Source organism: Balearica regulorum, chromosome 2 (genome assembly GCF_011004875.1).
Source record: "Balearica regulorum gibbericeps isolate bBalReg1 chromosome 2, bBalReg1.pri, whole genome shotgun sequence".
NCBI classification, from domain to species: domain Eukaryota; kingdom Metazoa; phylum Chordata; class Aves; order Gruiformes; family Gruidae; genus Balearica; species Balearica regulorum.
This window is the reverse complement of record NC_046185.1, coordinates 57,314,699-57,328,892: the sequence shown is the minus strand read 5'-3', so window position 1 is coordinate 57,328,892 and position 14,194 is coordinate 57,314,699. Positions and strand designations below refer to the sequence as shown.

The window sequence follows — 14,194 nt, the reverse complement described above, 5'->3', positions numbered from 1 at the left end:
CTGTACACCTGCATGAGCTCTCTTTGAGCACCACGTGTATCTCAAGCAAGAGGACCTTAAAGATGATGCTTTTGCTAGGCAGCCCCATTGTTGCAGAGCTCAAGTAGAATGACATGTGGGAATTGTTGATGTGGAAGCTTTTGTGTCTATTCTATGTCAGAAGAAGCAGGGAAAACCACTCCTCACTTTCAGAAGAACTGTGGAGTTCTTCAGTTTCTTTCAAAATTGGAAATTCAATAAATGATTACCTTAACATGGTAGTATTGACTGCAGGTTAAAACTACAATAATTTATATCGCATTGAGGGCCTACAGTTCCTTTGATGGTAAAACAAGCAGCAATTAAATTTCTTTTCCAGCTTTTGTACTCACAGCTGGGTCTGTCTAAAGAATATTGTGTTATTTTGATTAATTTTTCTATATGCATTTTTATTTTATGTGCTGCTCCTAAAGGCAGGTAGGTAATGAATTCTTCCTAGTCCTGTAACTCATTTCTAAAGATAAGGTTAAAGATCTTTTTCTGGGGGAAAGAAAAGGCTTTTCGAGCAAGCTTAAAAATAGGAACTCAGTCATGTTATGATATGTTCCATCTAGATTGAATGCACCAGCTTAGGCACTATGGAGGAAATGGAAATAAAACAACGTGATAGTAGAGAGAGAGTCTATTTCTATAGTTCTGCTGGCACTAATGTGGTTGAATCAAATAACTTGTCTCAGATGATTCCTAAATCCAACTGTTCAATGTAAACATTAAGGCTTTTAAAATTAAAAGAAAGTCCAGAAATTTGGACATGGTAACAACTTGAATAGACTTATTAAAGTTGTCTAATAAATTACTCTGTGCTACTCTATCACAGGTACGGAATAAAAATATGATCTCTAGTTAAAGTTAAACAAATAGTTATAGGAAGTGATTTCTTCATTCTCTGCCAAAGAGAGAATCACGGTTTCACAGTAACAGTGTCAGCAGGAGGCCATGAGTGTCTGCCTCAGGATGTGCAAACTGCAGGGCAGCATGAAGACAATCTAGCCCTCTTTAAATAGACTGCTGCGGCTCTCGGGAGCAAGGGAGTCTGCGCTGATCTCTGGGACGCTACAGCTAGAGCGATTCCTGCGGAGCGTGATTAGGATTGCCAGGAGGAGGTCAGGCTATGCGGTCTGCATTGTGGCTTCCTCGCTCTTGTCTCTTGACAAAGTGGGCATACCTATCTTTTCTGCAAACCAAACCAGGCACCTTCAAGCTAATCTAGATCTTGAAAGCACTTCTCTGGTATCACCAGCAATAAATAGCAGGATCTGCCACTATGTACAACTCTGCCCGTCGTGCCGAACCTGTGTACATGAGGCTGTTTGGGCAAGGCTGCTGCGGGGGTCCCAGGAAGGAGCAGGCTCTGGGACGCAGCTGGGTGCTGGGGTGACCCCTGCAACCCCATTGGCAATTCAGAGGCAACAAGAACGTGTTTAAATCAGTGAACTCAGACATTGCTCCTCAGGAGGTTGTTCCAGGCTCTCCTTCACAGAGGTGCTTTGGCAGAGCAGAACCACACAACAAGCAGATTGTCTTGGGAGCTGGGCAGTGCAGCACTGCTGCCACCTCGTCTGATTGCAGGTTGCACTTCTGCCACCTGCAGTCCAGACCCTTGGAAAAACCAAAGTGTCATCTTGACATTAAGTTTGAGAATGAGGCTCATCACTGCATCTCTTTAACTTTTTTAATGCCCACATAATACGTAGATAAATTGATAAATCGAGCTGACATAGCAGGATCCATTTAACCTTTGTTAAAAATTCTAGAAGCAGCATGTTAAAAACAGTTGGTGAACTTCACCTAACTGTATGTTTTGCTCAGGCTTATTTTTCATTTTCTCACTCATCTCTGTTTGTTTCCTGGTTCTGGCTGGGAGGAAATGTCAAAATACTGCAGAAGAGGCTATTTGTACAGCATTTATGAGCCAACTGGAAGGAGGAAGCACCTGAACTCTGGTGAGCTTAGCAGTGCACACTTCAGAGGTCCCAATAATTAATGCAACGCGTTCGCAGGGATGGGAGTGGTGTCCGTTCTGAGACTTGTATATCCTTAGTTGTAACAATTCTGGTTGGTTAAGTTTTGTTTCTCTCAATATTTGAATTTTTGAAGACTTTCATTCATGTCTTCTCTAGAATTGAAAAGTCAGTAAATGAGCAAATTTGTGTTTACAGACACAATACCATTAACTGTAGGTACAAAGCAAGGAGTGTTCTGAAGCAAGAATTGGGTTTAGGTTGGAGTTAAGGCTTCCTGTTAGTAAATACATCTCTGGGACTAGAGGATTTCTTTGTGCAGTAGTGTTTGTACTGTACCAGATGAAACATTTAAAAGTTGGATGTTAATAAAGCAGCCCCCAAAGTAGCTAATGGACATTCTGGCCCTGGCCACAATAGTAGCTGCCATAGCTGCCACAGAGGCTGTACTGTTTCCTTGCCTGTTCTCTATCTCAATTTGGCAGTTTAAAAAAGTGTTGTACAATAAATACTCCTGGGACTTCCACACGATTGCTGAAAAACCTAAACTGCATTTAGTTTGTTTATAAAAAGTCCTGGGGCCCTGCTCTGCAGAGCAAAGGTCATGGAAACACATGTTTATAGCTTCACAAATGCTCTATACTCCTTGAATGGAGAAGTTTATTTGATTTAATCAGCATCCACAGGGATCCTGTAATTGCATAATAAGTAATTTATTATGGAAGTAAAAGTATTTTTCTAACTGTAGCCTATGTAGCATGGGTTTGTAGCTTTAGACTAATCCATGTAGTAAAAAGAGCTTTGCAAAACAGTCTGACTGGAGTAATGGTGTTCTGTGATGAGCGCGTACTTGCATGGCTGTTTAACCATCAGAAAGTGTTAAAACAACAGGCACATTATCACCATGTTGGATGTAAAAGCTGTTCACTGTTTGCCTGCCTTCAGCAATTTGAAGTGCTCTATGTGAGAAACTGGAAAGCTGTCCCAGATAATCCAGTTGGTGGGCGGTGAATATGAGAGTGGGAGAATCCAAAGTCTGTCTTTTTGACATTCACTGGACCATGGCCTTTCAGCTACTTCAGGAAAGGAATGTGGCCTTTCAGGTACTTGACTTCACCTTGGATACTGAATTATATACAGTTATGTCTGTATAAAAAAAAATATCAAAGCTATAGCTGTTTAGCTCTCGTAGTCTTGTCACTGTCATAAATGACACCACTGGGAGGTAGACAGAGTAAGGCTAAGGACTCAGGTATCACCCTTCAAAGCACGTGCAGATAGGGAAGAGAGATGTGGAAGCTAACCCACCTCTTCCAGGGCACATGCTGGTGCAAAGCCCTGGTCTCTGACACCAGGCAACCCTTGCAAAGCCATATCATTGATAATTCAGGCTGTGCTGAAAAGTTGCAAAACAGTATACATGTGTTGTGGAAAAGCTTCCAGGACTGCGCGTTATGGTTGTTTTGATGATCAGGATTTCCTATTTGCTAGCTTGTCTTAAACCAAGGAGAGTGTTTGAAGAACCCCAAGTCCAAACAGATTTGTAGTTTTTGAAGGAAAACTTGAGAAAACAGTTTGATATTTGCTGCAGTTCAGAATCCTGAAGTTTTCTTTCCAACAGCTGATGATCTCACTAAACACCAGAAGTAGGTTGCTCTGCATTTCCTGTCAGTGTTTGTGAGGTCCTGACTTTTTTGTAGAACTTGGAATTCATATTTTCATATCTAACTAAAAGTGGAAATACAAGGAAGGTTAACTTCTTGGGTAACTCATTGACTTGGAAGCTTTTAGCTATGCTTAAAGTGTGTAAGTCCATGGAAATTTTGAACCATCATCTCCTGTGATTCTGTGTGACATATAAAGGTTATGAAATGACATGCCTATTATACATGGGTCTGTGTGAAGGAGACCCTTGTTTCTTCACAGAATCACAGAGCAGTAGGGGTTGGAACGGACCTGTAGAGATCATCTAGTCCAACCCCCCTGCTAGAGCAGGATCACCTAGAGCAGGTTGCACAGGATTGTGTCCAGGTGGGTTTTGAATATCTCCAGAGAAGGAGACTCCACAACCTCTCTGGGCAGCCTGTGCCAGTGCTTGGTCACCCTCAGAGTGAAGAAGTTTTTTCTTATGTTCAGGTGGAACTTCCTGTGTTCCAGTTCATGCCCATTGCCCCTTGTCCTGTCGCTGGGCACCACTGAAAAGAATCTGGCCCCATCCTATTGACATCCACCTTTTAGATACTTATAAGCGTTGATGAGATCCCCTCTCAGTCTTCTGTTCTCCAGTCTAAACAGACCCAGCTCTCTCAGCCTTTCCTCATACGAGAGATGCTCCAGGCCCCTCATCATCCTTGTAGCCCTCCGCTGGACTCTCTCCAGTAGTTCCCTGTCTGTATTGAAATGTCCAGCAGTCTCATTCATTCTCTTTCATTTTGGATATGAATACTGGGTCACTGGTCATATTAAGCTCAAGGCACAGAGCACTAGAGCCAGTCCAGGAGGAGCAGGATCGGGTCTGAAATGACTAGATGAGGAGCAGGTTCATCTAGTAATTACAGCACAAGCAGAAATGATCATAACTTTTGACCTTTGTATGGCTTTCTCACTGAAACAGCTGTGGCAGAAGTAAGAGCGTAATGTATCGTTCAGCGTACTGTCAGCATTGTTTCTGAATATTTAAGTAGATCCTGTTTAGATAGGAGCTCAAGTATGAGCAGCAGTGATGAACAGGCAGAATGCCTCTTTGTGCTGCATCGCTCGAAATGTGATGACTGCACGTTTGGGCTGCCATGTCCTCTCCGTTATTTTGCATAAGGATCTAATAATTCATATGTTGAATGCTGTATAAGTGAATGGTGACAATAAGAAAGCAATTGAAATGCTAGTATACTCCATTTATAATGAGTATAGCTAGTGAAATAGCCAGATATTTCCAAGAGAAAGGTAGATTTCCCAGATCAGCCCTACTGTATTTAATATGTATTTCATTGTCTGTAAAATAGATACTCTTGAGAATAAGCAGGCTTTTTCAGGGCATTCACAACATTGTTAGTGCTCCAAAGTAGGAGGAGAAATTTGGCACCAAGCTTAGAGGTGAAATGAAGGAGCCCACAGGGAATTTTGTTCCCTTTGGGAATCCACATAACAAAATGATACTGAAGAATTTGGTTAAGTAGGCTGAGAGTTCAGCTGCGCCTACTGCAATTTTATCTGTCAATGTGGAATTTTTTGCTGCCAAAGGTCACCAATAAATATGAAACCGCTATTCTGATGAAAAAATATCAATAGTTTCTCTTTCTCACTTTCACTCAGAGATACTGCTTGGCCAGAACTAACGTTAGCTAATACAAGTTCAGACTAGTGCCAAAGAAGCTATGCTGTATTACACCAAGTGAGAACCTGGCTCAAAGCTATTACTTTTTTTTTTTTTAAATATGCCCCTACATGTCTGTGAATGACTAATTTTTCCATAAATTGTATCTCTGGGTGGGCCTCCTGCTAATCCTGCAGTTTCTCACCATGAGTTGATGATTTAGTCTGCATCACTCAATAGCTGTGTATGTCTTCTGGTCTCCAAGATACGATGGAGACTTGATGGTGAAGGCCACTGCCAAATCCTAACAAACTGCTCAAGTATGAGGGGCCTTTACACGTTTCCTTCTTTTCCTTTTTCCATTGTGTAGTTCTAAGCCACTGGTCTCATTTCCCCTGCTAAATTGTTGCAGACCACTCAAGCTTTCACTACTTCTCTCTTTCTCACTTTTTCTCTTGTTCTTTCAGCATCAGCCAACCTCACCATTTCTCATTCTCTCCTTGAGCCTCTGCTCAGCGTATTTTTTCTCTCCCAAACTGCCCTTCAGTCACCAGTGAGCTATCTGTCTATTTATTTCAGCCCTTGTTGCCCTGTCTCAGATCACTCGCGCTCACCCCATTCTAGGTTTTGCATTTAAAGACCTAGAAGGGTTCATGGGGAAGGATTTGAAAAGTGAGGTTTGTTGAGGAACATCAGCCAGCAAGACACTTGGGCTTAGTGGCTGGAGCTTATACCTGGAGCCATTGAGCCAAAGAGGAGTTTAACAGATAATAGATAGCAAGATGGAAAGAATGCATATCAAACCAAACCAAATTTCATGTATAAATGAACAAGCAGCCTGTTGTGCACATGTAAGAGGACTGCAGTCTTTCTCAGAGACGACCCTTAATATCCCTTTTTCTTGAGACAGATGTGAAGTGGGAACCATCAATGTACCACTCTAGCTTTAGTACATCTTTCAGAACTCTCTTGTTACTTGCACATAGTCAAAGATTATATGAGGACTTCATCGTTGAATAATACATGTGTGGTTTTTAATTTCAAATGCCTTTCTCTCTCTCTCTCTCTTTTGCATTCACTTTTTCTTTCCCCCCTCCTCCTTTAGGCTGTAAGAGAAAAATTAGAGCCGGATGATGCTTTGATGTATGAAGAAGATCTGGATGACGAAGACTGTGGTGAAGCAGAATTTGAAGAAACCATGAAATTAAAACTGCTGCGTAGAATCGCCTCCCTAGCATCTAAACTGAGGGAGTTTATTGGCAACATGATAATCACCACTGGAAAAGTTGTTGTTACAATTTTACTTGGTTCAGCAGGTTGGTGCATTTGAAAAATTTCCTCCAGAGCCCATTAGATTATGCATTTAACAAATGAGTTTTCAGCGCTTTGGCACCTGGGGGAATAACAATGGAAATTTTTAAGGGAAAAGAAATTGCTGCTGATTTTATTTAAATTAAGTTTTTGGCAGGCATTGGAATATGCTGAGTTGCTTAATTTTTTTTGTACTAATACTGTGTGGCCTTATTATTCCGTATACAACTTTCACAGTTAGCTGTTGTAACCAAATGGTGAATGGTTGCATATTGTAAGTGACTATAATGTGAATTCACAGATTTGGTTGTGTCACTTAAAGGGTAAAAGAACGGTATTCACATAGCATTAAAAAATTAATAAAAGAAAAAATAGAAAAGATTAATAGGTCAACCATGCAATGTGTAAAAAGAGTGATAAGCAGTCTTCATGTTGGTTTTTAATATGGTTGATAAAAGTAGCTGTTTTGATGTGATATAGCCAACCTTTTAAAAGACATTTGATTTAGTACTACAAAATCAGCTACAGACAGAATGGAAGTGTACAAAATCACTGTAGCTTGTAATGAATTAATTAATTGCATGGATCATGCAATTGTAAATTAGCATTTAACTGCCTACTCACATGTTTGAATAGAGTCCTTACATCTGAAGTATAAGTACATGTGTATACTTAACATAGAAGTGTACTAGTATATGAAGTATAAAGTGATAGTACAAAAAATGCTTGGTATTGAATGACAAGGACTGGTCAGGTGTGGGTCTTTCAACAAGGTAAGATTATCTGACAGCGTTACGTGTAGCCAAATGCAAAGTAATAAATCTAAAAGGAGGGGAAAAGAAAGGTTATGTGGATCACCATGGAGCCTGACATCAGGGAAGAGAGATGCCATAAAATAAAATTTAAAAAAACTGCCTGATAGGTAAGGACAACTAAACATGGTTTTGGTGCCATTCTGAAGTTGCATGGGTGAACATCACGCAGGGAGGGTGAAGCAGAAGGGTCACACAGCAGTGGCAGGGAGCGATTTCTCCCGAGAGGCGTTGGGCAGCTTGTCCATGGGACTCCAACACACGCCGAGAGCCAGGAGGCGTTTGGAGGAGAGTTACAAAAAGGACTTGAGGTCTGGGAAGCCTGTATTCCAGAGAGAGACCTCGAGCTTAATTAGTTAAATACTTCCTCACCTACCATGCCAAGAAAAATAAAAGATGAATGGTGATTTGACTGCAGCCTTAAAGAACTGACAAAGGTACAAAGTGTCTGCATTTTTTTAAACAGGCATCTCGTCTAGTAGAAGTTATAATGTGAGCCAATAGTTAAGTGGTAAACCTAGGCAATTTCAGACCAGAAATAAATTTTGAATTTTTCACAGCCAGAGTAATTGGCCGTAATAAACAACTTTTTTATGGATATAGTGTATTCTCCTTCTCCTAAAGTGTTTAAATAAAGACACAGTATCTCTTTGAAAGAAGAAAGGAAATAATTGCAGCCTTGAGGTGGAAATTGCTGGGTGCAGTTTTACAGCCTCCATCATGAAAGCAGTCGAAGTAGAAGATCCCTGTGGTCCTGTCATGCTTTTAAGTCTGTGAGCCTATGGAAACACCAGCCGGTTACATGCTGGAGCAGAGACAAAGCACCCTCGTCTGAAGACTTGATCTCAAGTACAATGCGAAGGGATGTGGTGATGAAACTCAGGCAAAATGACCATGGACAAGAGTCCTTACAGCACACATATTTTGCCCAGCATCACGTGGTTGTGACCACCCCAGCTTTTGACAACTTCTGCCAATAAAATCTAGCTCCCAATCTCCCGAGACCCCCCTTCTCCCCTTCCCCCTTGCAAGGACTCTGCTCTGCAAAGGCTGTGGGTGGAAACGCACATGGGCACCGCTAGGCATGCCCCAAGCCTGTCTGGGCAGCGCCTGGACTCAGTCCAGCCAGGGCCTGACTCCTGGAGTGCAGCCCCCAAAAATCACCTCAAGCCAGCACCTGGCAAGGCACAAGCCCTCCTGCCAGAGTGGCCAGCTCAGCTGCGGGGCCAGCAGAGCCTGCAGATCTGTCCTGAGGGAAGGCGGCTCTTACACATACACCAGTGAAAAATTTTAAAATAAATTGAGACAGGTGTCCCTATTCGCTTCAGTACTGTTACTGGACTGGATGTAAGCTCTCTTATGTCGTTTTCTCCTGGTTGCCACTCTTAGACATGTATGTTTTTCCTGCGTCCTTACTTATTTTTGTGGGTTACCCACAGAGCAGTGAGTCTCCTTCATCAGTTAGACATTTTCACAAGTGAAATACTCTGCTACATGTCCAGGGGCAAAAACAGTAAGACAGCAGAATCTTTGTCATATGAAAATCACAAGTTTCTAAGAGTTACAAGTTAAAAAGATCGTACATTTACTGAATATTCTCTAGATAGCTTTTATCAGGGTTTCTTTTGGTTTTAATAATGTCAAGGTATCTCAAGATTTATATGAGAAGGCTTTTCACTGTTCAACTGTCATGCCATTTTAGCATCTTGTACTTAAAATTAATTTTGAAATCTAATACACCAGTGCTCTCAGGCACTATTGGCTGGCCTTGCAGCCACATTTCTGGTTTTCTCCATGCTTTGTTAAACATCTTTATAAAGTGAAGATTTCATCTCAGAGAGGTCTGGAGAGTGGTTGCATACTAAGTGGTAATGTATGGCATGAGTGAACTGAAAAAAAAAAAGATCCTTTTCTTCCAGTCTCCAAGCTAATAACAGTCTTAAGAGCTAATTGTAATAATCAACGTAAACAGTAATTGGATTAAATTGTTTAACAGACTTCTTGTCAGACTTAGAAGTTTAACAAACGCTGATATTTCCCACACTTTTCCAACCCTCCGTGTTTTTATTTTCACAGGTATGATGGTGCCATCTTTGACCTCAGCTGTGTATTTCTTTGTATTTTTGGGCCTGTGCACATGGTGGTCCTGTTGCCAAGCATTTGATCCGCTGATATTCAGCTGTCTGTGTGTATTAATGGCTATATTCAGTGCGGGGCACTTGATTGGACTTTATTTGTACCAGCTACAGTTCTTTCAGGAGGTTGTTCCACCAAAAGATTTCTATGCCAGGTGAGAGAAATTCCTTTTCTGTTTAATTGTGGGCACATGATCCAATGCTCTGTTATCACATGATAACACATCACATTTGCATCAAATGTTTTTCCACATAGGGCTGTGACAAATTTTATGCATAACTTCATGTTCAGTCTTGGAAGAGTCGAAGCATTTCAGACTGAATGGGTTTGGATGATAGAGTCATAAAAGTCATAGAATCATAGAATGGTTTGGGTTGGAAGGGATCTTAAAGATCATCTAGTTCCAAGCCCCCTGCCATGGGCAGAGACACCCTCCACTAGACCAGGTTGCCCAAAGCCCCATCCAGCCTGGCCTTGAACACTTCCAGGGAGGGGGCAGCCACAGCTTCTCTGTGAAACCAGTTCCAGTGCCTCACCACCCTCACAGTAAAGAATGTCTTCCTAACATCTAATCTAAATCTACCCTCCTTAAACCCATTACCCCTTGTCCTATCACTACACTCCCTGATAAACAGTCCCTCCCCAGCTTTCCTGCAGGCCCTTCAGGTACTGGAAGGCTGCTATAAGGTCTCTCCGGAGCCTTCTCTTCTCCAGGCTGAACAATCTCAACTCTCTCAGCCTGTCCTCATAGGAGAGGTGCTCCAGCCCTCTGATCATCTTTGTGGCCCTCCTCTGGACTCGCTCCAACAGGGTCGTGTCCTCCTTATGTTGGAGACCCCAGAGCTGGATGCAGTATGCCAGGTGGAGTCTCACGAGAGTGGAGTAGAGGAGGAGAATTGCCTCCCTCGACCTGCTGGTCACGCTTCTTTTGATGTGGCCCAGGACACGGTTGGCTTTCTGGGCTGCAAGTGCACACTGCTGGCTCATGTTGAGCTTCTCATCAATCAATACCCCCAAGTCCTTCTCCTCGGGCTGCTTTCAATCCATTCCTTGCCCAGCCTGTAGTTGTGCTTGGGATTGCACCAGCCCATGTGTAGGACCTTTGCACTTGGCCTTGCTGAAGTCCCATCTGGGCAATTATAGAGAGCTGGGGCAGGTTATGAGAGGGAGGTGATTTTGGTTTTTCTCAGATGTGAGTGAGAGTGATTTGCATGAGACAGGAGATAAAGGAAATAGATGGTGGCATTGATGCAAGGGCAGTATATGCATGCACATTTTTTGGTAGAGGAAAATAAATACTCTGAGAGCCAATGTCATAGTGTCTTAATTGGGGCAAAATGCATGTGTGGTGACATCCTTGTGTGCAGAGACTGAGGGCTGTTGTGGTACTTCACCTGCTGTGCATAATAGTAGACTGTTAGTATAAAAGTTCTCTCTGGTCATGCAGAACACACCCATCTTATGTTCGTATCGATAGCTGCATCGCGTAAGTCAAAAGGCAGCATTTCTAGTTACTGCTGAAGTAAATATTGATTGGATGTGATTTCCCTGACCCTTTACTTTTTTACATGCTTTTATACTGTGATCTAAAATAAGATGAAGTAATGCATGTATTTTACTCATTACTATTTTTTTTTTTCTGCTGGATTATGATGAAATTGTTTATGGTATGTACTTTTTGGGGCCATAGTAATCCTTACATTAAACTAAATGTAAGCCTTAAATTTGTTTCTTGCAAGGCTGTTGTTCCTTTTAAGTATTACAAGTTGAAGGTGGAAAGATATTAGACGTATTGTAAATTAATGATTTATATCTCAATGTACTTTATTAAAAGCAGTAAAAAAAAATGAGCTGCTTAGCTACATTAGCTGGTACTTCAATACTTATTTTGACATTTTATTTAGTACAGGTTAATAGATGTGTGTTTTGTGATGTTGGAATTGTTGACTTGAGGAGGCTGATTGGGAGGGCATAGCATTACCTGAAAAAATCGGAAAAGATCTGCTTAGTTTACGTTCTTTTGTGCCACCTAGAGGTGAATGGGTGATTTCTACTGCCAAGCAGCTAAAACGCTCACAACTTCCCTAAAACCTTTATATTACTTCCTCTGTGTATTAAGAAAAGAAAGAAAACATGGCTTCAAAATTCTGAACTATTTGGCTATGAGGATTTCATCTCATAATATTTTACCACCAGACAGCAATAACATTTTCTCGAGGGTTATGTGTTTCATACCATTTTGCTAGAATATGTGAAACTCTTTTCATATGCCTCATTTGTAAAGGTTCCTTTTTTCTTTTTAATATTTTTATTATTTTAAAATAATTTTTATTTACTTTAGTTTTCAATCAATTTAGTCTCTAAGATATTTTCTGCATTTAGGTATTAGTGTAATTCTACATGTTGTGATAACATTTCATTCAGTACAAATATGCCACTTTTAGTCACTAATTTTTGAAATTAAAAAATCTGATTGCTAGTAAGTTGTCTCTGCCTCACTGTAGAAAGGAAAAGCACCTTCAAAGTTTGAGTTAAAAAAAGGCCCAGTGTTGGACTTTGGAGTATGTACTGACGTTTTTGGAAGCAGAAAATGATGTTATCTTCTAGCAGACTTTCTCTTGAACTGGTACTGTTGAGTACTCTATCTTTAACACATAATATCATGTGAGGGACTGATGTTCTAAATTACATAGGAAATTATGTTTGAATATACAAAACACCGATGACAACTCAACAGAAGGTGCAGTAAATATATCTTCCTTCTTTCTTTAATTTCAGTTCTTTCTGCTGTGGATTTACTTTGGTCAAGACAGGTGTTATTGGTGCTTGGAAGTGCAAATCTGAGTGTGAGGAAAAGCCACTAATATGATTTTTAATGATTGGAGTAGGACTGGTATATCAGCGGTGGCTAGAGGAGGAAAATGAGAGACACATGTACTGGAATGGTGCAGAAAAATGTTTTAGCATTTTTCACCCTAGAAGAAATTTGATACCTTGCTATTTCATGTAGCATCTTGGCTTGGAGCAGAGCTAAATACGCAGAATTCCCATTAATATTAGTGAGAGACTAGTGGATAAATTATATGCTGAGAAAATAATCTGATTCCCCAAATTCTTCTCTGCTATTCTCACCCAGAGTATGCTGTTTAATGTGTTTTTGCAAGAGGAGAACAGCAGATCGTTCCCATGCTTAGTCAGTTGTCTGAGCTCTCCTTATTTAGTCGCAATAAACTCACTGTACGGAAAGAAATACAGCAGGTACATGTATTTGCATGTGTTAGCTTTGTGCCCTTACAAATGGACCTTTGTCCGTATAAGAAGGGGAGCTGAAGCATAAGGAAGGAGGGCCTTTATTTCTTTGTAAAGTTTTGAGGGCTTGATCCGCCAGTTAAGCTCTCCTCAGACGCAAGGACAGATGTGAAAACTACTCCTGCTGTACAGCTGGTGGATATTATTTCTCTCTGCAGAGCATAAAGCTCGTGTTTTAAAAAAACTGCTAACATTGGTGTTTCTGGGTTTGAGTTCTCAAGTTCACAAGAAATATACAAGTTGTTTCTGATCAATAAAAAATATGTTGTCTCTGAATAGCAATGCATTCAGCTTGCCACTGTATCGATTGATTTCAGACTAAATGAAGTTAAACTATACCCAAACAAGCTGGAAAGTTCTCAAGTTAACAGTGTCTTTCAGCGAAGATTTGCATCATCCTCATTCCGCTCCTTCCGTTTTGAGTTGAACCTTCAACTCAAAATTCAGCATTTGTGATTGTAAGAAGTGACTGAACAGTGTCACCAGAAAAAAGCCCTTTTTTTTGGAAGGGATAGTCTGAAATCTGGTGAATTTACATGTTTTGCCCTGAAACCTTCTGGGATTCTGCAAGCCAAGTACTTCCCCCCAAAACAGGATAACGTGATAGCATAGCTCTGTGTATTCGCCATAGTGCTATTAGCAAACATGAAGGCACTGATCTCCTGCAAAGTTTCAGATCTACTGTTGTGCCTTTCTGGTTCTGAGATGTGCAGATAAAAGTGGCATAAAAGCAAACACACACCGAAATGCCATCCAGTGTGCACTAGGATCCGCAGGTTGAAAAATGTATAGGGTACCGAAAAGTCTGAAGTATAGCTGACGTGTCAGGGGTAGGCACGGTAGCGACAGAGCTTGCACGAAGCTGCCTCTGCCACTAAGAGCTCTTCTCTAGAGCAGCAGTCCTTCGAGGACTGACTGCCTTGGAAAGAGTGGTCCTGAATGGTGCAGGAGGACCAGTGTAAATAAGGATGAATCTGCCCTTCAGTTAGGAGTTATCATGTTCCATAAATTAACACTGGTTAAATAATAACTGATCTCTGTCAAATAAAGAGATCCACACTTATTTTATAATTTCATTTAAAATAGGTACCTTCTGTGTTGACTTGCTGCCGTATTGCAAAATTGGTGATTTACAGAGGTGGGAAAACAATAGCAAGAAGTATCCATTTAAAGCAAAATTCTGTAAATATCATATTTCTGCCATAAAATTCTTTTCACCTGAGTTAATAAAAATAAGTCAATGAGCTAAAATGACTTTAGAAATTATGTACACAGTGCCACAGCCTGAAAAAATATGCAATAATATGTTTGCC

General features: G+C 40.9%; 1 protein-coding gene across 14 annotated transcripts in view; it reads left to right on the top strand.

Annotated features, from left to right (window-relative positions):
- PIEZO2 (piezo type mechanosensitive ion channel component 2) overlaps positions 1-14,194 on the top strand; it is a 325,825-nt gene that overhangs the window by 187,657 nt on the left and 123,974 nt on the right. For all 14 annotated transcript variants that reach the window (XM_075744452.1, XM_075744443.1, XM_075744445.1 and 11 more), the window contains exons 6-7: positions 6,419-6,629; positions 9,513-9,726. In XM_075744452.1, coding sequence (XP_075600567.1) covers positions 6,419-6,629; positions 9,513-9,726 — 425 coding nt within the window. The remainder of the gene's footprint in view (positions 1-6,418; positions 6,630-9,512; positions 9,727-14,194) is intronic.